At 53.1% G+C, this 18,829-nt stretch overlaps 4 protein-coding genes across 7 annotated transcripts in view; 2 read left to right on the top strand and 2 right to left on the bottom strand.

The window, feature by feature from the left end:
* Window positions 1-2,706, top strand: part of NSD1 (nuclear receptor binding SET domain protein 1) — a 182,484-nt gene extending 179,778 nt beyond the window's left edge. The window contains exon 23 of the mRNA XM_012660699.1: window positions 780-2,706. Within this exon, the coding sequence (XP_012516153.1) occupies window positions 780-2,407 (1,628 nt within the window). The 3' untranslated portion in view covers window positions 2,408-2,706. The remainder of the gene's footprint in view (window positions 1-779) is intronic.
* Window positions 2,707-8,458: 5,752 nt separating this feature from the next.
* RAB24 (RAB24, member RAS oncogene family) lies at window positions 8,459-10,707 on the bottom strand. Of its 4 annotated transcripts, none has more exons than XM_012660709.1 (9): window positions 10,384-10,707; window positions 10,152-10,300; window positions 10,000-10,068; window positions 9,745-9,823; window positions 9,570-9,637; window positions 9,388-9,487; window positions 9,130-9,180; window positions 8,937-8,999; window positions 8,459-8,816 (listed from the first exon to the last, which is right to left on the bottom strand). In XM_012660709.1, exons 2-9 carry the CDS (start codon window positions 10,266-10,268, stop codon window positions 8,752-8,754), a joined length of 612 nt encoding a protein of 203 aa, XP_012516163.1. In that variant the 5' UTR covers window positions 10,269-10,300; window positions 10,384-10,707; the 3' UTR covers window positions 8,459-8,751. The 4 variants fall into 4 exon arrangements, with proteins under 4 accessions (XP_012516163.1, XP_012516164.1, XP_012516165.1 ...); XM_012660710.1 differs by having other exon boundaries at window positions 10,439-10,661; XM_012660711.1 differs by having other exon boundaries at window positions 10,625-10,655.
* An 18-nt stretch (window positions 10,708-10,725) lies between these two features.
* PRELID1 (PRELI domain containing 1) lies at window positions 10,726-14,100 on the top strand. Its single transcript, XM_012660706.1, has 5 exons — window positions 10,726-11,024; window positions 11,626-11,851; window positions 13,063-13,176; window positions 13,283-13,361; window positions 13,566-14,100. Exons 1-5 carry the CDS (start codon window positions 10,933-10,935, stop codon window positions 13,712-13,714), a joined length of 660 nt encoding a protein of 219 aa, XP_012516160.1. The 5' UTR covers window positions 10,726-10,932; the 3' UTR covers window positions 13,715-14,100.
* Window positions 14,101-14,566: 466 nt separating this feature from the next.
* On the bottom strand, window positions 14,567-18,600 carry MXD3 (MAX dimerization protein 3). The gene is made up of 6 exons (XM_012660707.1): window positions 18,531-18,600; window positions 18,149-18,254; window positions 17,487-17,516; window positions 17,244-17,358; window positions 14,952-15,135; window positions 14,567-14,876 (listed from the first exon to the last, which is right to left on the bottom strand). The coding sequence occupies exons 1-6, from the start codon at window positions 18,598-18,600 to the stop codon at window positions 14,761-14,763; spliced, it is 621 nt and encodes a 206-aa protein (XP_012516161.1). The 3' UTR covers window positions 14,567-14,760.
* Window positions 18,601-18,829: the final 229 nt, after the last annotated feature.

Below are 18,829 nucleotides of genomic sequence, written 5' to 3'. Positions count from 1 at the left end.
TTTGGGGTCTTTTCCAATGATTCCTTCTGGACCACATAGGTAACATTTTGTGCTGATTTCAAGACGTAAAATTCAGCAAAGGTAAATCTGTTTCCATTTTTCACAATTGTGTATCTTTCCTATTCCTGTTAATAACCAAATAAACAGGAATCTAAATAGCTGGGATGTTTCTCTTGGAATTGAATATTTAAAAGCTGTATAGGGCCAGATGTGGTGACTCACGCCTGTAATCCCAGCACTTTGGGAGTCCGAAGTAGGATGTTTGCTTGAGGCCAGGAGTTCAAGACCAGCCTTGTCAACATGGCAAGACCATGTCTCTACTAAAAAAGAAAAAGCTATATAGGACAAAAGGAGTTTACAAAAACATGAAAGTAATATCAAAATGTTTCTTCTGAGAGCAGCTTTGTGTTGTTTTTGTTTTCCTTGCTGGAAATAGTCATAGAAGTGTGGATTTACTACTATGCTTGTATATTCAGGGTGATTCTATTAATAGTTGTTATTTGATACTTCGCTATTACTTAATGTATTCTGTGCAGAAGAGGAAGCTGTTGTTCTAGGGCAGGAGGTGGCAGGTGAGTGGCATAAGATCTCTGAAACAGGGGCAGTGTGAAGTGGGGGCAGTGTGAAGTGGGGGCAGTGTGAAGTGGGGGCAGTGTGAAGTGGGGGCAGTGTGAAGGAGGATCATCTGCATTCTCACCTTTGGACCATCCCAGAGCTGTGGCCCAACTCACATGCATCTCTTTTTTCCTTAAGCTTTTGTTTCACTGTTGTGTTTTCAGGGAAATGGGAGTGTCCTTGGCATCAGTGTGACATCTGTGGGAAGGAAGCAGCCTCCTTCTGTGAGATGTGCCCCAGCTCCTTTTGCAAGCAACATCGAGAAGGGATGCTTTTCATTTCCAAACTGGATGGGCGTCTGTCTTGTACTGAGCATGACCCCTGTGGGCCCAACCCTCTGGAACCAGGGGAGATCCGTGAGTATGTGCCTCCTCCCGTACCACTGCCTGCAGGCCCAAGCACCCACCCGGCAGAGCAATCATCAGGAATGGCTGCTCAGGGGCCCAAGATGTCAGATAAGCCACCTGTTGACACTAACCAGATGCTGTCACTCTCCAAAAAAGCTCTGGCAGGAACTTGTCAGAGGCCACTGCTACCTGAAAGACCTCTTGAGAGAACTGACTCCAGGCCCCAGCCTTTAGATAGGGTCAGAGACCTTGCTGGGTCAGGGACCAAACCCCAATCCTTGATACCCAGCCAGAGGCCACTGGACAGGCCACCTGCCATGGCAGGACCAAGACCCCAGCTGTCTGACAAACCCTCTTCAGTGACCGGCCCAAGCTCCTCACCCTCAGTCATTTCCCAACCACTGGAAAGACCTCTGGGGACAGCTGACCCAAGGCTGGATAAATCCATAGGTGCTGCCAGCTCAAGGCCCCAGTCACTGGAGAAAACCCCAGTCCCCACTGGCCTGAGACTTCCGCCGCCAGACAGACTGCTAATTCCCAGCAGTCCCAAACCCCAGACTTCAGACAGGCCCCCAGACAAATCCCATGCCTCTTTGTCCCAGAGACTCCCACCTCCTGAGAAAGTACTATCAGCTGTGGTCCAGACGCTGGTAGCAAAAGAAAAAGCACTGAGGCCTGTGGACCAGAATACTCAGTCAAAGAATAGAGCTGCTTTGGTGATGGATCTCATAGATCTAACTCCTCGCCAGAAGGAGCGAGCATCTTCTCCTCATGAGGTCATAGCACAGGCTGATGAGAAGATGCCGGTATTGGAGTCAAGCCCATGGCCTGCCAACAAAGGTCTGGGACATATGCCGAGAGCTGTTGAGAAAGGCAGCATGTCAGAGTCTCGTCTTCAGCCATCTGGGAAAACATCGACCCCTTCAGAGCACCCCTGGCAAGCTGTTAAATCACTCACCCAGGCCAGACTGCTTTCTCAGCCTCCTGCCAAGGCCTTTTTATATGAGCCAGCAACCCAGGCCTCAGGAAGAGCTGCAGGGGCTGAGCAGACCCCAGGGCCTCCTATCCAACCCTTGGGCCTGGGGAAGCAGGCGAAGCAGGTGGTCGGAGGCCACCAACTACCTGGACTTGCTGCCAAGAGTGGGCAGTCCTATAGGTCTCTCGGGAAGGCCCCAGTCTCCCTCCCCACTGAAGAGAAGAAGTTGGCAACCACAGAGCAGAGTCCCTGGGCCTTGGGAAAAGCCTCACCAGGGGCAGGGCTCTGGCCCATGGTGGCTGGACAGACACTGGCACAGTCTTGCTGGTCCGCTGGGAGCACACAGACATTGGCACAGACTTGCTGGTCTCTTGGAAGAGGGCAAGACCCCAAACCAGAGCAAAATACACTTCCAGCTCTTAACCAGGCTCCTTCCAGTCACAAGTTCGCAGAGTCAGAACAGAAGTAATACCAGTAAATGTCACATGAACAGACATGCTGCCCCCAGGGTACCATTTGGGGAGGGGAAATCTTTTCTTTCTTTTTCCCCCCTTAAAAAAAACAGATCTACCCCACACTTTCCCACTGTTATTCTTTCCTTATATCCCAACACTCAGAACTCTTGTGATATTAGCCAGTGGGGGTTTGTGGTTGTGTGAACCATGTATGAAAATCCAAGTGGCCCCAGCCAAGGAGACAGACAGACTTGGGTCTCTTTCCCCCAACTTTTTACACATGATCAACGTGAAATAAAAAGTCCACTCTGGAGTCAACATGGAATTCAATTCCGCTGCTCAGGTTGGAAGGTATAGGGGCTCTCAAAGCAATTTCCCCAACCCAACAGAGCCCTATTGAGGGCACCTGTGGAACCCTTGGGAGTTAATGATCTTCATTCAAATCAGTGGCAATTTCCTGAGCATTCATGTGTTCTAGGCCAGGTGCTAGTCACTGATGAGAGCTACAGAGATAAATAAGGCCTAATTCTTATGAGCCTAACATGCTTGCCTGGGTTCCGAGGCTGTTTTTAAGAACCTTTGACCAGGAAATAACAGGAAGTTCTGAGGGGCCCTGAGACTCCAGATTCATTTTGAAATGTCCTTTGTGGCACCAGAAGTGGTTGTGTTGAGTAAGTGTCTCCTGGTTGGGGTGTCCATGGGTGCACGCGTATTTATACAGAGGTCTCCTCTGTAGACAGAAGGGTGCTGCATCAAAGCCAAGGGGGGCTCCTGGCTGGGGCAGTCTCTGCTGCTTCTGTCTGGGCTGTGCAGAGTCTGAAGATCTGACTTTGGAAGAGCAGGTGGTTAGTGGGAGCTGGGCTCTATGAAAATATAGTTTTCCAGTAGTGGAAGAAGGCAATTGGCAAGCTTAATTTTCTTTTCCACCGATTTTCCTCCTTTTATATGATCCTACCCCATCCCCATTCCCCCAAACACTCAGGTGCTTTCAGATTTCAGAGTCTCGGGCAGTGGACGTAGGGAATCTCTGGCAAGCTTGAGCTAGACACACCAGCTTCAGGAAGAGTACCAGGTCCTGATGGGAAATTACTTTTCCCCTGATCCTTTGCCCTCCTGAGTAGAGGGTATCCTCTTCTTCACCTCCCTGAGAATTTTGCTGGGCTCTCTTATTGAGAACACCTGCCTGCTGACTTAGCTCAAAGGCAAGCCAGAACCCTTCTTCTAAGACTGGAGAGATATGTTGTTTAGAGCAATGTCCAGGCTAAGAGATGACTCCTCATAACTGCTGATTATCTGTTACTGCTGCCCTGAGCTGGGGCCCAAGGGCTGGGAAATCTGTTGGTGCTACCCTGCCCTACCATTCACCCAGCTCACTGACTGCCAACAGGAAGTGCTGTTTGGCTAGTTTCCTTCCCCTTACCCACCCATCCTTTGTCCTTAGACCAACGTTTACCTCTCTGCTTTGCCAACTTAGCAGCTTTAGCCAACAGGCCATCCCTTGGCCCAAAGGTCTCCTGGCCAGTCTGTCTCAATTACGTACGGCTTTTACGTCCTCAACAGGATTCTGTATCTGGTCCTGACTTCCTCATCCCAAGTTCCTATTGAGGTCACTCCCATCACTTTCAAGGAGGGAACAATAGTTGTTATAGAAGCATTTGCGCTTTATAGAAAGATTAAAAATAGAATCTGCTTTTATTTCCCAAAGTCTGTCTCTGAAGTTGAGACACATGAACTCAGGCAGAGGGACGAGGCTGGGCAGGGCTGTCCCAAGTTTGGGGGCCTATCCCCTGCATTCACTGAGACCTCGGAATCTCCTCTGTGAATTCCACCTGCCTAGTTCTCCCCTTTCATCCTATCTCTCTTGCCACATCGTCAAAGAGGAAAAGCTCTTTGTTCAAAAGGAAGAGAAAACATAAAGCATCTTATTTTCTTTTAAAAGAATTTTAAACCATGAAAAAACTATTTTTAAAGAAATTCACCCAGAACATTAAAGTTCATTATATTAAGTATTTATCATGTGTGAGAATAATAAGTATATAACTGCAGCTAGTAGGCCCCTTTCCCTAATCTCTTAGGTTGTATGAGTAGGCTTTGCTCGGTGCCAGTCCTGTGCCCTTTCTCTCCTGTCATCTGTAGTTGTGATCGGAAAAAGATTTCTGCACTGCACTGTCAGAATCTCCTTTCACTATGTTGTGTGTTAAATTACCGTAGCTCTTTGTTTCATGAAATAAACTGTGAATTTTTTGGGTGGGTGGTGTGCAGGCTATGTAAAAATTTTAAGTGGAGAAGTTTGATCCTGAAGTAGCTTCTCTGAAGTAGGCTTTGGTAGGTAATTGACTTGACAGCGGTCTAGCTATGTCTCACAGGACAGGACAGGGTGAGGGAAAGGGGGCCATGATTGGCCGCTTTGTGGTTGTGTTTTGGTTTTTTCCATTCTCCACCATTCACTGGAGGCTTCATTCCAGACCTGCCTGGAAAAACAGCTTCTGAGCCATATTTGGTTTTGGGGGACAGCTCTTTATCTGAATGAATGAACAGCCAGGCTTCTGTTCAGGGCCATTGAATGGAAACTAGAAATTTGAATTATTGGGTCCACTGATAGCAGAATCTGGTACTAGATTATTAAAATCTAAAAAGCAGTCATGATCCAATTAGAAGCAGAGTCAAAACAACTGTTGGGAAACAATACTCTCGTATGAAGGTGGGAAGTGACCTTGCCAGCCCCTGTGAGACTTCTCTTGAAGCCTATAATGAGACCCTTTTTCCAAGAGGGTGTGAATTGCAGTCAAAAGGAAATCTTTTATCTTAGAAACTTCTGATCCTTGTGTAGGATGATATTTGTGTGTTTGGGTAAGTGTTTGATTGAGGTCTTAAGAGTCTGCCTCGGAGCCAGCTCACCAGGAAGCCTTTTCCAGGGGCAAACGAAAGGTTGAAATGCTCCATGGGTAGCTATAAAACCAGTACCTCTCCTCGTCCTGTTAAGTTGGGAAAAAATATATGGAAACTATTGAAATCTGTATTCAGAGCCTCATTTGCTTCTCCTGCTGGAGCCAACCCAGTCTAATGGAAAAATAACTGTCATTGCTACAAAAGCATTCATGTTAAACATCTGCTTGAAAGTCATTGAGTTTGAGATGACTTAAATCACTGAGTTCATCCTTTTCTGAAGTAAATCCACATCTTTAGCATTGGTGAAAATAATAATTTTATTCTTCACATCCTCCATCCAACACTAAGGTCAAGGCATGTAGTTCCTAGTGATCCTTTTTCCAGCTCAGCATCATCTACTCACTGGAGCTGGACTCCCAGATTGTAGTTCTAATGTTGCCCCGGGAGAACATAAAGGCAGGAAGGAAGTTTGGTCTTGGCAGCTTCACCCATGAAGAGTAAGCAGGAGAGCATGAAACTTGGATGGGTTTTACCCTTAGCTCCTGTAAAGCAGGTTTTCTCCTAAAACTTTTTTTTATATTGTCGTCCTCTTGGGGTTTGTCAGCCGAGAGGGCATAGGGGCCCAGGTATCCTAATCTCTCCAAGATCATGGCAGGAGAGGAGCTGCCTCAAGCCCCTTTTCCTGCTGAGTCACGCTTGAGCTGTCCATGTGTTAGACATTCCAGATCATGTAGAGCTAGGTAGCTGCTGCATGAGACTTTCCTTGGCTGTAGCCAGTTAGCTCTCAGCTGAGCTTCCTAGGGCCAGTGCAGCAGGGCCAGAGGTTGCTGTAGTGTAAATTAAAGTAAGAATAGATCATTGTTTTGTACACAAAAATGTAATGATGGTGCTAATCTCATGGTATAAATAAAGCACTGCCAAGGGTTGAGGGACTGGCAACTTAAGAAACCCGGGTTCCTGTCAGGGAGAAAGACTTTATGGAGAAAGGTTTCTTTGAGGCTTTGTTAGAGTGGGGGAGAAGGCAGAGCCTCAGTGAAGCCTGCACCCAGCCCTGGAGTAGGCCAGTGCAATCCAGAGGGAGAAGAGATCTTGTATCGAGATGAAGGTGGCCATTGAGTTTCTTGGGGCTGAGGTTGGTCACCTTGTCCCTAGCCTCCGTCCACACTGCCTGGAACAGGTTGGTAGAGAGCTCTGGGCGCTGGGGCTCCCTCGGTTCCCTTCGGCCTGTCTCTACCTCTTCCACTCTCATGGAAGCAGCTCTATTGCTTATGAAGATTAAGAGTGATATTTTCTAAGGAAATGGAAAGAATTTATTTTAATTAGAAATCCACATCCTCAGAAGAAGTGTTTCCTACCAACATAAGCAAAGACAGCACATGTTCAACTCTTATGTGGTCCCTTCTCTAGAGCTGCTTTCCTGTGACTTTCAAAACATCAGGCTATTGAGGGGCTTCAGGTCTAAGTAAGGCCCTGGAAACTAAGGAAAGCTTGGCAGACAAGAGAGGAGCACAGGGAGTAGGAGCAGAAACGAATGGTTCTGGTGCTTTAGACTTCCAGGGGCGGGGCGGGGCGGGGCAGGGCAGGGCAGGGCAGAGGCAGGCCGTCTCCAGGTCTGAGGTGGGTGCTGCCTGTGTGTGCATGTAGGTGAGGGTGTGCTGAAGATGGGTGAGTGCAGCACACAGGAGCTCATGGAAGAGCAACTTCCTAGGTCTTGGCAAAGAAACAAGCTGACGATAGAGATCTATCTTTATATTTTTAAGAAAGGACCGTGGGGGAGGGGTGGTCAGCCAAGATCCATCGTTGTTTTTTTTTGCCCCACCCCCATAGGTTGTCAGCTGTAAGTGAAACTCCTAGTGAAAAAGAGGGGAGCCCTGTGCTAGGAGTCCCCATAAACATGTACTGTAATTCTTTGTATATAGAAAAAAATTACTGTAAAGTAAAGTTTAACTTTACTCATATGGCCCTTGCCCTGTGTTTTGTTTTATTGTCCGTGGGGAGATGTAGCCTAACAGAAGGGAGGACTGGTTTGGGGTGAGAGCAGAAGTCAGCCCCAGAGATAGTTCCCTGAGGGGGTGGGGGGAGACACGATGGAACTAAGCCCTTCCTCTAAGCACTTTATGGGAGTGGTGTGGGTTTCCTCCCAGCAGCCATGGCTGCCCAGGCCTCTTTCTCTCCTGTTGGGAGTGGCTGGTGTCAGTTTCAGTATCCCTCCACAGGAAGCCTTCTTCACTCATGAAGGAAGGGTATTTTGAGGTATTGGTTTTAAAAAGGAAGTGGAACCAATGCACTTTCTATGTCTGTGAGCGTTAAGTCTGACTGTGTTGGCTAAGTTTTAAATTCTGCAGAGACAGGTGTTGGGGGTATTGTAGAGGGCTCGGCCCAAGCCTAAAAAGCAGGAAAGCAACGGCAAATGCATTTCCTTTTGGTTGAAGGGGAGGTGTCAAGCCTGTTTACAGTAACACCTGATCCTTCAGAAATTTGAACCTTCAAGGCCTAATACTTTGGGGGGACTTTGGTGGGCTTCTGACCTAGTCCTGAACTTCCTGCCCTTTCAGCAAAATGCCCTGGGAAGAGCAGGAAAAGCATTTATTAGTTCTGGAGTTACTTTTCACTTAAGGCCTTCACAGTCCTTGGGTTAGGCAGTAGTCACCTCATTTTACAAATTAGAAACTCAAGCCCCGTTTCTAAATTAGTAGCTGAATTGGATCCAAATCTGGATCCATAAGACTTTTCTGTCTTGCAGAACTGAAGCCTTTTCTACCATTAAACCACATTGTAGGATGTCACCAAGAAGCTCAGGACCTGAATCACAGGCCTGACTGTGGGCCCAAACATGACGGATGCAGTAGAGCAAGCCAGATAAACCTGTCTTGAGGTAGGAGTGCTTGACCCTTTTATCTTTGGACATAACTTAAGTGCTTTTCTTAGCACCCAAAAGGAATTGTGAGCTTTGAGCTGCCCCAGCCAGTCTCCCACCCTATCTTTGCCCCCACTAATGACACGGAAAGAGCCCTTTGTTTCTCTGGCATCTCAGCCATAATCCCGGCCAAAGTTTTGGTTTCCACAAGAAAACGAGATGGGAGGAGTCTTAATATAAAAAGTAAGGCCAGCCAAGTGGCCCCAGAAAGAACTAGGTGTCTAGATACCCAATCCACACAACATGGAAAGGGGCTGAGTGTGATTCACAGTGCATTGATTTTATTTACAGATCAGAAGCCACTTAAATAATCTGCAGACACAAGTGCTGTCCAGGGCAGAAGCCTGGGGTCCAAATCAGCCCTTATCCCTCCTCATGCCCACAGTCAGCCCAATGCTGCCTCTGTTCCATGGGCCAGCACAGGCAGGTGCCACCTCTGCTGCCATGGGGACCTGGGGTGGCTCAAACATTTGACCACCCAAGCCCAGACAAGAGCTGGGTCTGGCCCCTTTGGGGAATTCCTTTAATTCCCCAGGCCAGGTGAGTCGTGACTCAGTGATGACAACAGCTGTAGAAATAGGGGTTTGCCTTCTGGCCCAGATCCACGCCCTTGTCCTCTGTCAAAGAGAAAGGTGGCAGCTTGGCACCATTCTGTTGGGGGGTCCAGGTAACTGGTACAGGGCGCTTGGTGCTGTGGGCCTAGGGGAAGTCTCTGTAAAGGCTAGGGAAGCACACACCTGTCATCACCTGGAAGGCAGCCACACTGACGTAATCCTCTGCCACTTTCTGGAAGAGCTCGTCTGGCAGGAAAAATGATGATCAGTGAGGACCCAATGCCAGTAGCCCTGGGATCTCCCAAAGACCCAGCCCTCTAGGCTCTTTTCTGCTTGCTCTGGTGCTCCTCCTGTGAGGCCCGAGGACAGCACTCACCCACACTCTGGCCTGTCTTGCTGGATGTTTCAAAGAGCTGAGCTTTGATATCTGTAAAGAGAAGTGACTAAAGCCTCAGGTAAACAGACAAAGGGGAAGGCTAGCAGTTTAGGGAGTCTCCTGGACCCCATGGTTCAAGGAGGCCAGAAAGCCCTCCTAGGGCACATTGCCATGGCAACCGAGGCAGTCCCTATTTCCTGTGACCCACCCAAGCAGCCACTCCCCCCTCTACCGCCCAAGGGGCCAAGGAGCAGCTACTGTCTGCATAGTCCTGGACGTCATGGAAGTCCACACGTCGACGCCGCCTATCCTCCTCCAGCAGGTCACTCTTGGTGCCACACAGGTAGATTTGACAGCCCTGGGGCAGAAGACAAGGCCAGGGTCACCCCTGACCAACAGAGCCCCAGCCCCTGGTCTTATGGTGAGGTCTGGCCACCTACCTCCTCTAGGCTGCGCAGTTCCTTCACCCAGAACTTGGCTCGCTCAAAACTGCTGCTGTCTGTGAGGTCTTGGTATGGGGCATGCAGGAGACACAACCAAGGGTCAGGGCTTTCACCAAAACCAGCCTGGCACCCAACCTTTCTTGCTTGAGGAACAGCCCAGAACCTCCCTTACCATAGCAGACGATGGCAGCCTTGGCACCCCGATAGTAGATTCTGCTCATGGCCTCGTAGCGCTCAGAGCCTGCGGTGTCCTAAAGGGCAGGGGGAGGCTCAACCCTGGCCCTAGTCAAACTAAGGCCGTATCCTCCAGACCCCCATTTTCCTGGTGAGGAAACGGGGGTCTAGAGAAAAGAAATGACCTCCATGAGGCCACAAGTCAACCAGTAAGAAATGAGTTTACCCAAGAGTAGATGCCCAGGGGACTTACCCAAATACCCAAAGTCACTGTCCGGTCTCCGACAGACATTACCTTGGCCACGAAGGCGGCCCCGATGGTCTGCAACACGAGGGAAGGGATCAGGGCCACGGGTGCAAGCTGGCCCCCTCCCACCCGTTCCTGGCCCCAGCGGGTGCACTCACATTCTGATAGGGCCCCACCAAGAAGCGGTCGTGCACGTATCGCTCCACTAGGCTTGTCTTGCCCACGTACTCCTTGCCCAGCATCACCACCTTGACGTCCACGCGCTGCCCGCTCATGCTCCCAGGGCCGCCTCACCCACGTCAGGGTCCTGAGCGGGGACGGGAGGCAAACCCAGATCTCCGCTCGGCCCAGGCAGCGCCCGAGTCTCAGAACCCGACCCCAAGCGCCAACCTGCGACTCGAGACACCGCGTCGGTCTCGAGTGGCCTTGCACGTTGTCAGCGCACCCGTCTGCCCCGCTCTTTGGCCCCGGGCGCCAATTATCTCGAAGACCCCGAGACCCGAGGTGGCCGTGAGGGCGAGGGACAGCGTCCTCAACAGCGCTGCACGCCACCGTGCAGCTCGCTGCTCTGTCACTCGCTCGCTCGGCTGCCGGGCTTAGGCTCCGCTTCGGCTCGGCTTCCCAACCGAACCTGGGGTCCCCTCCAGCCTTGCTCCAACCCGCAGCACCGCGACTCCCGCGGGAGGGGGCCAGGAGGGGGCGGGGCCGCGAGGTCACGTGACGCGAGCGCCGGAAGTGGTGGCTACTGTGCGGCTGCGCCGGAAGTGGCGCGGGCCGGGACAATTCATGGCGGCTGTGGCGGCTTGGGTGAGGTGCGGTGGTGACTGAGCTGCTAGCCTGGCGGCGGGCGTGCGCCGAGCCGGGCCGGCCACCACGAGCCCTCCCCGGGCTCCGCACCCCTAATGCTGCGTGGGTGCTGAGCCCGCCCCGGCCGGGACGATGGTGAAGTATTTCCTGGGCCAGAGCGTGCTCCGGAGTTCCTGGGACCAAGTGTTCGCTGCCTTCTGGCAGCGGTACCCGAATCCCTATAGGTATGTGGTTCTTGGAAGAGCAACCCCTCCCCCCACACACGCCCTTAGCTATTTGGAGATCGAAGTGTGGGTGACCCCCGAGTAATGCGGCCAGCAGTGACTCCACGTCGAGTTCCCTGTAGGGGATCGCAGGAACGGTGGCGGTCTTTAAGGCCCAAAAACCTTATCGAGGAAGCAGCCAGGCCAGGCCTGCAAGATCCTGAAAGGAAGCTGGGCCTGGGTGGTGGTTTACTTGAGACCCTAGTCTAAGTCTCAGGGTGGTGAGACACGAAGAGGCGGCAGCACAGGAGTTGGGAGGGATCTTGAGGTTGGAAATCCGGGTGCTTGCCTACTCTGTCCATGGCCTTCCACGTGGTGTAATAAATCATGAGATCCAGCCCTGCTGGAAGGCCCAGGAATCCAGGTCAGTGAGGAGGCGGAAGTTGGAATTTGCCCTGGGATAGGTTTGAGGGATTCTCAGTTCAGATCTGAGCCACATGTCACTCTGCAAGATTGCAGAAAGGCATGGCCCGCCTGGGCCAGAAGGCTCCAAACAGGAACCGCAACAGGCAGTCTCTCAGGGGCAGGTCCCTGAGGGTCACCTTCACTCTGACACCTGCAGCAAACATGTCTTGACGGAAGATATAGTACACCGGGAGGTGACCCCTGACCAGAAGCTCCTGTCACGGCGCCTCCTGACCAAGACCAACAGGATGCCCCGCTGGGCTGAGCGACTGTTTCCTGCCAATGTTGCTCACTCGGTGTACATCCTGGAGGACTCTATTGTGGACCCACAGAATCAGATCATGACCACCTTCACCTGGAACATCAACCACGCCCGGCTGATGGTGAGACACCACCCCCCCTTTACACCCCCAAAAGTAAAGAACTCCTCAGGTACACGTGGCTAGAGAGCCATGAGGGAGCTTCTGTGGTCTGAGGTAGGTCTGGGTTACTGAGGAGTGACAGCTATGGGGTACAGCCTCAGATTATCTTCTTTTCCACTGGTCAGCCTCTGACCTGTCCTTTGACCCGTTCACACAGTGGAGCAGGGGTACCTGTCTTCAGAGTTGTTGCAAGTACTAAACGCAAAGGTGCAGCACACATGGAGATTGGACCCACAGGAATGATGCTGAGGGAGGGGGTAGTGGTTTCCAAACGGGAGTCCACCAAGCCATAAGGCACGTTGGATGTGCCTCAGGGGGACAGGTTTTGGACCCCTTGCTCCACTTTGACTAGAGGAGTTGCACTTTTACTTGTATTGCCCAATGGATTTCTGCTGAGATATTGGGAAGGGGGGTTCCACATTCCTTTGATCTCTTGCTTTTAAAAAAGCTTGAAAACCCATAGGTTAAGGAACATTTTGTGTATCTTATTCCATGTTAACACCCTGAAAGCTTTCAGAGAATTCTCTTTTTCAGCTTATCTTAACAATAACCTCTCTGTTGTGCAAAGAGGGAAGTAAGGTTCAGAGAGGGGTGTGTCCTTCAGGGTCACACAGTGAGTGGGCACCTTACTGTGCCTCAGCTGTCTGAAGTCATCTCAGATGGTTACATGAGGGATCTAAGTCTGTGTCTGGTAAATTACAAGACAGCTGTGAGAAGTATCTCTTAAATGTGTCTCCTGGAAGTAGCAGTCACATTTTCCTATGTGATAATGGGAACTGTGACAACTGTCAAACATTCATTTCTACCTGAACTGTCAGGAAGCTCGAGCTGCAGTGGGTGGATGGCAGGCTTAACACACTGTGCATGTCTAGAGAGAAAGGTACAAAACAGAAAGTCTAGGGCCAGGACAGGCTGGAAGGCCCTCTACTGATCTCAAGAGACCATGTACCTTCTAGTTTAAGGGTCGGAAGAGAGGTCTCGGAGAGCAAAATGACATTTTTTGTGGTCTTCTTGCTCCCAGTCTGTGAATGGCACTCGGGGGTACAGTAAGGGGAAGGAACGGATTTTCATTTCATTGCTTCCCCTCATGAAGAGATGGGATCAAATTTATGTGCAAGTTGGCAAAGTAAAAGACTTCACCGCGATTATGGTTGGCCTGACTCCCTGCACAGATGGTGGAGGAGCGATGTGTTTACTATGTGAACTCTGACAACAGCGGCTGGACCGAAATCCGTCGGGAAGCCTGGGTCTCCTCTAGCTTATTTGGTGTCTCCAGAGCTGTCCAGGTGAGCAGTTTTGTGGGGGCTGCTGGGGCTCAGGGTTTGTGGCACTAAGGCTGGGTTGGGGTTAGTCGGCAGCTCAGAATCCTTCCCCTTTTTCATTTTTTGCCAGGAATTTGGTCTCGCCCGGTTCAAAAGCAACGTGACCAAGACTATGAAAGGTTTTGAGTACATCTTGGCCAAGCTGCAGGGTGAGAGTTCTGGATACTGCTTAGGGAGCCTCATAGGGAGAAGCTAGGGTCAAGTCTGGGTCAGCCATTGCCCTGGACTGAGCCGGGGACTCCTTGTCTGTCCAGTGAATGGGGCCTGGCCCAGAGGAGGTTAATCATGGGGGAGGGTGATTAGATGGGCCTTTCAGGCATCATCTAAAGCCAGCCCCCTGCCACCTGCTGCAGGTGAGGCCCCTTCCAAAACACTTGTTGAGACAGCCAAGGAAGCCAAGGAGAAGGCAAAGGAGACAGCACTGGCAGCTACAGAGAAGGCCAAGGACCTAGCCAACAAGGCAGCCACCAAGCAGCAGCAGCAGCAGCAGCAATTTGTGTAGCCAGCCTGCCACCACCACAGCACACCAGACAACTCCGCTTGACACCCTCTGCCCTGTCCCCATTGTGCTCTCTTACTAAAAAATCAACTTCCAGCCCTGTCCACTGTCTGGGTGGGCTGGGGGTGGGTGTCCAGTTTGGCATCTGCAATACACCAGGCACGTTATCCATGTCTGAGCCTGGCCTGCTATCCCCTTTTTGGGCAGCTGAGGACAGAGGTGTCATGACTTGCCCCCAGTCACAGACCATATGCAGGTGAAGTGGCAATAAACACTAGACTGTAAGCTCCACGAGGGCAGGGCTCTTTGTTTTGTTCTCTGATGTGTCCCAAGTACCTGGAACAGTATCTAGCACATAATAGGTACTCAATAAATATTTGTTGAATTCAGTCAGCCCCAGCTCTGGAGTTAGAAAGCCTTGGTTTGAATCTAGACTTCGCTATTTCCTCACTTTGGACCTCAGGCGAGTCACGTCACCCAACCCTGGTTCCACTGTCTGTGCAGTGAGACAGAACAGCATCCAAATGGGGACTGAATGTGTACTGCCCGCCCCGCCAGCAGTGTGGCCGGCTGCTGGTCTCATTTCCTCTTTCCCAGTTTGTGGTTGGGAGTTCCCATATTTTCATCAGGCAAGACCACGGACAAGGGAAGTTACAAAAGAGGCTTTTAATGAAAATACTTAAAGTATATATGGGGCAAAGGCCAGGGGACCTTGTCCAGGAAGGGACTTGAATGCCCAAGAGGTTTCCCGCTCCCCATGGGATCAGCAGAGCCAAATGCTACCCAGAAATGCCTAGAAGGGCGGCCTAGGCTCAAGTTGCCCCACAGGGCTCCGGTGGAGAAGGGGAAGCGGCATCTTTCCCCCAGGAGGGCCTGCCTGGCAGCCAGCAGCACGGTATGGGGAAGCACCTGTTCCCACGCGAGGGTCCTTGTCCATTCCAACAGGTGACTCCGAGCAGCCCTGGAGGCTTGGCGAGGGCTCCTGCCTGGCAGGATCTGCCCCGCGCGAGCGGAGGTGGTCAGCGCAGAGGCCCGCCCTGGGCGGCGCGTCAGAGCCACGCGCCTGCGCTGTGCGAGTAGCTGTGCTCTCGGCCCGCGCTGAAGCCCCGCAGCAGCTCGGCCTCGCCCCCAAACACCAGGCTCTCTACGTCCACCTCCAGCTCCTCTGCGTAGGAGGATCCAGTCAGAAGACCTGGGCCTCCCAGATGGCCGCACGACCCCCCAGCCTCAGGGCACTTACCTTGGTCCGAGTCGGAGCGCTCGGAGGAGAGGCCCGAGGAGTCCAGGCTGTCTGCCCGCAGCCGCTCGCGCTCGCCCGCCCCCGTCAGCCCCCGGAGCTGCTCCAGCTGCCGCTGCAGGCTCTGCTGCTTGCTGCGCAGCTTCTCCTTGAGCTGCCGCGCCCGCTGCTCCTGCTCCTCCAGCTTCTGCGGATCCCGAAGGAGCAAGGGGCTGGGTCAGCTGCCTGGGGGGACTTGGGCCTCAGTCCAGCACCACTCAGCGCCAGACAGGGGAGCTGGGTGCTAACTAAATCCGGGCCCCAGAGGGCTGTCCCCATATCCTCCAGGAAGCCAGCCCCTCCTGCCCTTCGTACTGCGCGTGCACGGCCTGTGAGAGTTCTGTCTAGAGCGGGGAGGGGACCACACTAGACCTTTGGGGCCTAGTCCAGAGATGTAAAGGATCGGAGTACCCTGGTGTCAAGCAGTAGGGACTGGGGGACTGTGGCACACGGGTGAGTACACACTCCAGCTCAGGTTCCAGGCAGTTGCTGCCACATGGAAACAGGCCCAGTGCTGCCAGCTCTCCCCGTTTCTTTAAGAGAAACTGGAAAGTCAGATTTTTTCATGTCAAATGTCCTTGTAAGGGCTGCCAACTAATTTAAATTTTTAGAAAACTACAGACCAAACAAAGGCTACCAGTTTGTAACTCCTGGTTAAGATCCTCCCAGGGGCTCTAAGGCTTCAGCATTAATCCATGTCCCCCTAGTCCCACCCCAGCTCTGCCAGTCCTGAAGTTCCAGGGACTAAAAGGCTGAGAGCTTTTCCAGGCAGAGCCCTCGATGGGCAGAAGCCTGCATTCGGTCACTCAGCAAGAAGGGGAGAATCGGGCGGAAGGGGCATTTTGTCTGGGCATAGAAGGATAAGGTAGGAGCTGCCCAGGCAGAGACAAAGGAGGAAGCAGGAAGCAGTGGGAGGCTGGGAGGATCAGGGAGAGTTCAGCTGCTTCTGTGGGAAATAGGGAGAGATGAGACCAAAATAGCCGCCTAGTGGCAAGGCCTGGTTGTGAGGGGCCTTGAGTTTCATAGGAAGTAAGGAACTGAGGCTTTGTCCTGTCAGGAGCTATTAGAGGGTTTTCAGCAGGAGATGGCCCCGGGCAGATCTATGTGCTGCAAAGATCATTCTAGGGCAGAGTAGAAGACAGCCTGTTGGGGGCAAAACCAGAAGCAAGGAGGCCAGGAGGAGGCTGGTGGACATGAGTCCAGGAGAGGGGTGGTGGAGTTTCAAGGAAGGAGTAACCCTGGTCCTGCCCCCGGGCCAGCCAGCTCATGAGGGGCACCAGCAGCCACCCTAGAAGCTGGCCAGGCAAGTTCCACATGAGAAAGTGGGGCCCATTACCTGCCCAGAGTGTTATTCAGCCACAGTGACAGTACAAACAGCCACCTGTGGGACAGTGCAAATGGTTCCCACGATTGTGACTTATTTGCTGATGGCAAATAGGTCTGTCTCTGCCACAGCCCCCAGTGCCTAGAATAGGGCCTGGCAGAGCAAGTGCTCGATAAATACTTGGAGGAAATAATGCACATCAGGGGACCTGGGCCTGGGTCCTGAATCTGCCTCTCACCAGCTGTGCGACCTGGCTCATAGCACAGCTAAGCCTCCGTTTCTTCTTCTGTCAAAAGGGCCAGGAGGGCAGGAAAAGTCCTCTGGTATCCAAGGCTGCTTGGGACATGGCAAGGGCGAGAGCAGCCCGGGCCTTTGAGTCCACACACCCATTCCTGGCCAGCAGGGGCAAGGAGCTCAGCCCAGGCAGCAGCAAGGGCCCTCGAGACCAGGTCTTCTCAAGTCCTTTCCCATCCTGGTCTTTGATGCTCCCAAGATGGCATCAGGACAGACTGCCCAGCACAGGAGGCTTTGAAGGATGGGGGAGGGGGAGAGCGAGGATTAGCCCTCCTCCCACACAGTCTATCACAGAACTCAACAGCCATACCCTCCCCCAAACAGGGGGAACCGGAAGTCCAGACAGGCCAGGTGACTTGCCCAAGGTCTCATAGCTGAGATTTAAGTAATAATGGCTGTAAATAATAACAACAAATATTTATAGGGTGAACTCGTTTAAGTCTCAGAACAACCGACTGAGTTACTGTCTGCTTTTCTTCCATTTAATAGATTTGGAAACTAAGAGCAGAGAAAACTGTCCCAAGTCACACAGTTGGGCTATGAGCCCAGGTCTCTTTCCCAAGTTCCACCCAGCCCCTCCATCCTATACCCCTCCACACATCCTGGCAAGCTGGCCCAGGTTTGGGGTGGCCTCGTACCTGGATGTGTGTCCGGGCACGGCGCAGCAGGCTCAGTGTGGTGTATCGGGCACAGTCAGCCCCCAGGGGCATCTGCTGCTTGAGTCGCTCCAGGCACCACTTCAGCTGGGCCCTCCTGCAGGGAAAGGGGTCTGGAGGGAAGTGCCAGCCCCATCTTGCTGGCCTGGGGGATGGCAGGGGAGGGAAGGCCAGAGGGAGGTGGTCCATGAGGCCTGGTGCTGTCAGGACAGGGCTGGGACTCACCTGCGCTTCTCCAGCTCATTATGCACAGACCTGCCAATGCCAGGGAGGGTGGGGTGAGCGGTGGCCAACTACTGCCCACCCCCCCAATCCCCAGGCCCTCTGGCTCAAGATCCACAACAGATGTGTGCCCCACAAAATCCCCCTGTGGGGACCTCGAGTTGGCCTCACCCTAGGCAGGGGTCGGGGGAGTCAGAGACACACATGGGGCCAAATGCTAAGATAGGCCTGCCTAGGTGGCCATGGGGGTCCAAACAAGGCCCTGAGCCAGCCAGTCGGGAAGCGCTTCGCGGACAGAGATGACAGCTGAGTGCAGAAACAGAAGTTCCCCAAAGCAGGTGGTGGAGGCAGAGAGGACAGCACATGCAAAGGGTTGAGGCAAGGGGAGCAGAGGAGGAAGGCTGTGAGGCGGGTGAGGGGTCTGCTGTGTGGAGAATGGGAGCAGGACCCACAACTGTCTTGCTCACATCAGAGGTGCTCAAGAAAGGGTCCTTGAATGAACAGCAAGGCGTGTGTTTGTGTTTGGGGAGTGCGGAGATGGCAAAGGCTCTGAATGCCTCCTGGCCCAGAAGATGCAAGCAACAGGGAGGTAGCGGGCCGAGTAAGGGCCCGATGGGGGACGGTGCCCCTCCCCCCCAATCCCCGCGGCCCCTGGCCCTCCTCACCGCTCACTGTCCAGCGCGCCAGCAGCTTGGGGGGGCTGCTTCTTCCTCCTGTGGAGAGGGCCTGGACTGCGGTGCGGGCACAGGGACGCATAACCATGCTCGGCCTCTGCCAGAAAGAGCCCCAGCCCGTGTCAGACAGGGATTGGACCTGGTTCCAGCGGGAGCCCGGGACACAGCACGGTCAAGGAAAGCTTTTGGCGCCAGGACCATTTCCCCAACCCCTCCCAGCCCGACTGCCCGCGGACTCCTCTTGAGTTGAGGGCGTGGGCGCCCCATGGCTATTGCCCTAGGGCCATGCATCCTTCAAGTCGGGAGCCAAGTCCAGTCGAAGCGCGTGTCAGCGAAGTCGCCGCCAGGAATCCAGCCAAGGGTTCTTTCTCACCTCTTTCACGGCGCTCCAGGAACTCGGCCGCCTGCAGCAGGACCTGGATGTTACTGGCCACGGGTTCCATGTCGGCGACAGCTGGCGGTAGGCTGGCCTGGGGTGTTGGCCTGGCTGGAGCAAAGGCTGCACCACTTTTGTTACAATGTAACTGACACGGTGCAACAAACACAGGGGCCCGGCCCCGCCCCCTGGACGCCCCGCCCGCGGGAACGCCCCGCCCGTGGCCCCGCCCCCCGGAACGCGCCCGGGAACCGGAGCCCACCCTCCGCAAGCCCGCCCGCCGCAAGTGGCCTGGA

The sequence above is a fragment of the Propithecus coquereli genome, unplaced genomic scaffold (genome assembly GCF_000956105.1).
Source record: "Propithecus coquereli isolate 6110/MARCELLA unplaced genomic scaffold, Pcoq_1.0 Scaffold676, whole genome shotgun sequence".
In the NCBI taxonomy this organism is placed as follows: domain Eukaryota; kingdom Metazoa; phylum Chordata; class Mammalia; order Primates; family Indriidae; genus Propithecus; species Propithecus coquereli.
Note: the sequence above shows the minus strand (reverse complement) of the source record. Positions and strands in the feature narration are given on the sequence as shown.

Bases quoted from the DNA above. Each gene is read 5' to 3' on its own strand.
- MXD3 (XM_012660707.1), bottom strand. From the start codon at position 18,600: ATGGAACCCGTGGCCAGTAACATCCAGGTCCTGCTGCAGGCGGCCGAG. The intron at 18,255-18,530 runs GTGAGAAAGAAC...TCTTTCTGGCAG, and splicing joins CCTGGAGCGCCGTGAAAGAG to AGGCCGAGCATGGTTATGCG. The intron at 17,359-17,486 runs GTGAGTCCCAGC...CTTTCCCTGCAG, and splicing joins AATGAGCTGGAGAAGCGCAG to GAGGGCCCAGCTGAAGTGGT.
- RAB24 (XM_012660709.1), bottom strand. From the start codon at position 10,268: ATGAGCGGGCAGCGCGTGGACGTCAAGGTGGTGATGCTGGGCAAGGAG. The intron at 9,181-9,387 runs GTAGCTGCTCCT...TTCTCTTTACAG, and splicing joins CGTCCAGGACTATGCAGACA to ATATCAAAGCTCAGCTCTTT. The intron at 8,817-8,936 runs GTGTGTGCTTCC...TCTCTTTGACAG, and splicing joins TGCCTTCCAGGTGATGACAG to AGGACAAGGGCGTGGATCTG.
- PRELID1 (XM_012660706.1), top strand. From the start codon at position 10,933: ATGGTGAAGTATTTCCTGGGCCAGAGCGTGCTCCGGAGTTCCTGGGAC. The intron at 11,025-11,625 runs GTATGTGGTTCT...TGACACCTGCAG, and splicing joins CGGTACCCGAATCCCTATAG to CAAACATGTCTTGACGGAAG. The intron at 13,177-13,282 runs GTGAGCAGTTTT...ATTTTTTGCCAG, and splicing joins GTGTCTCCAGAGCTGTCCAG to GAATTTGGTCTCGCCCGGTT.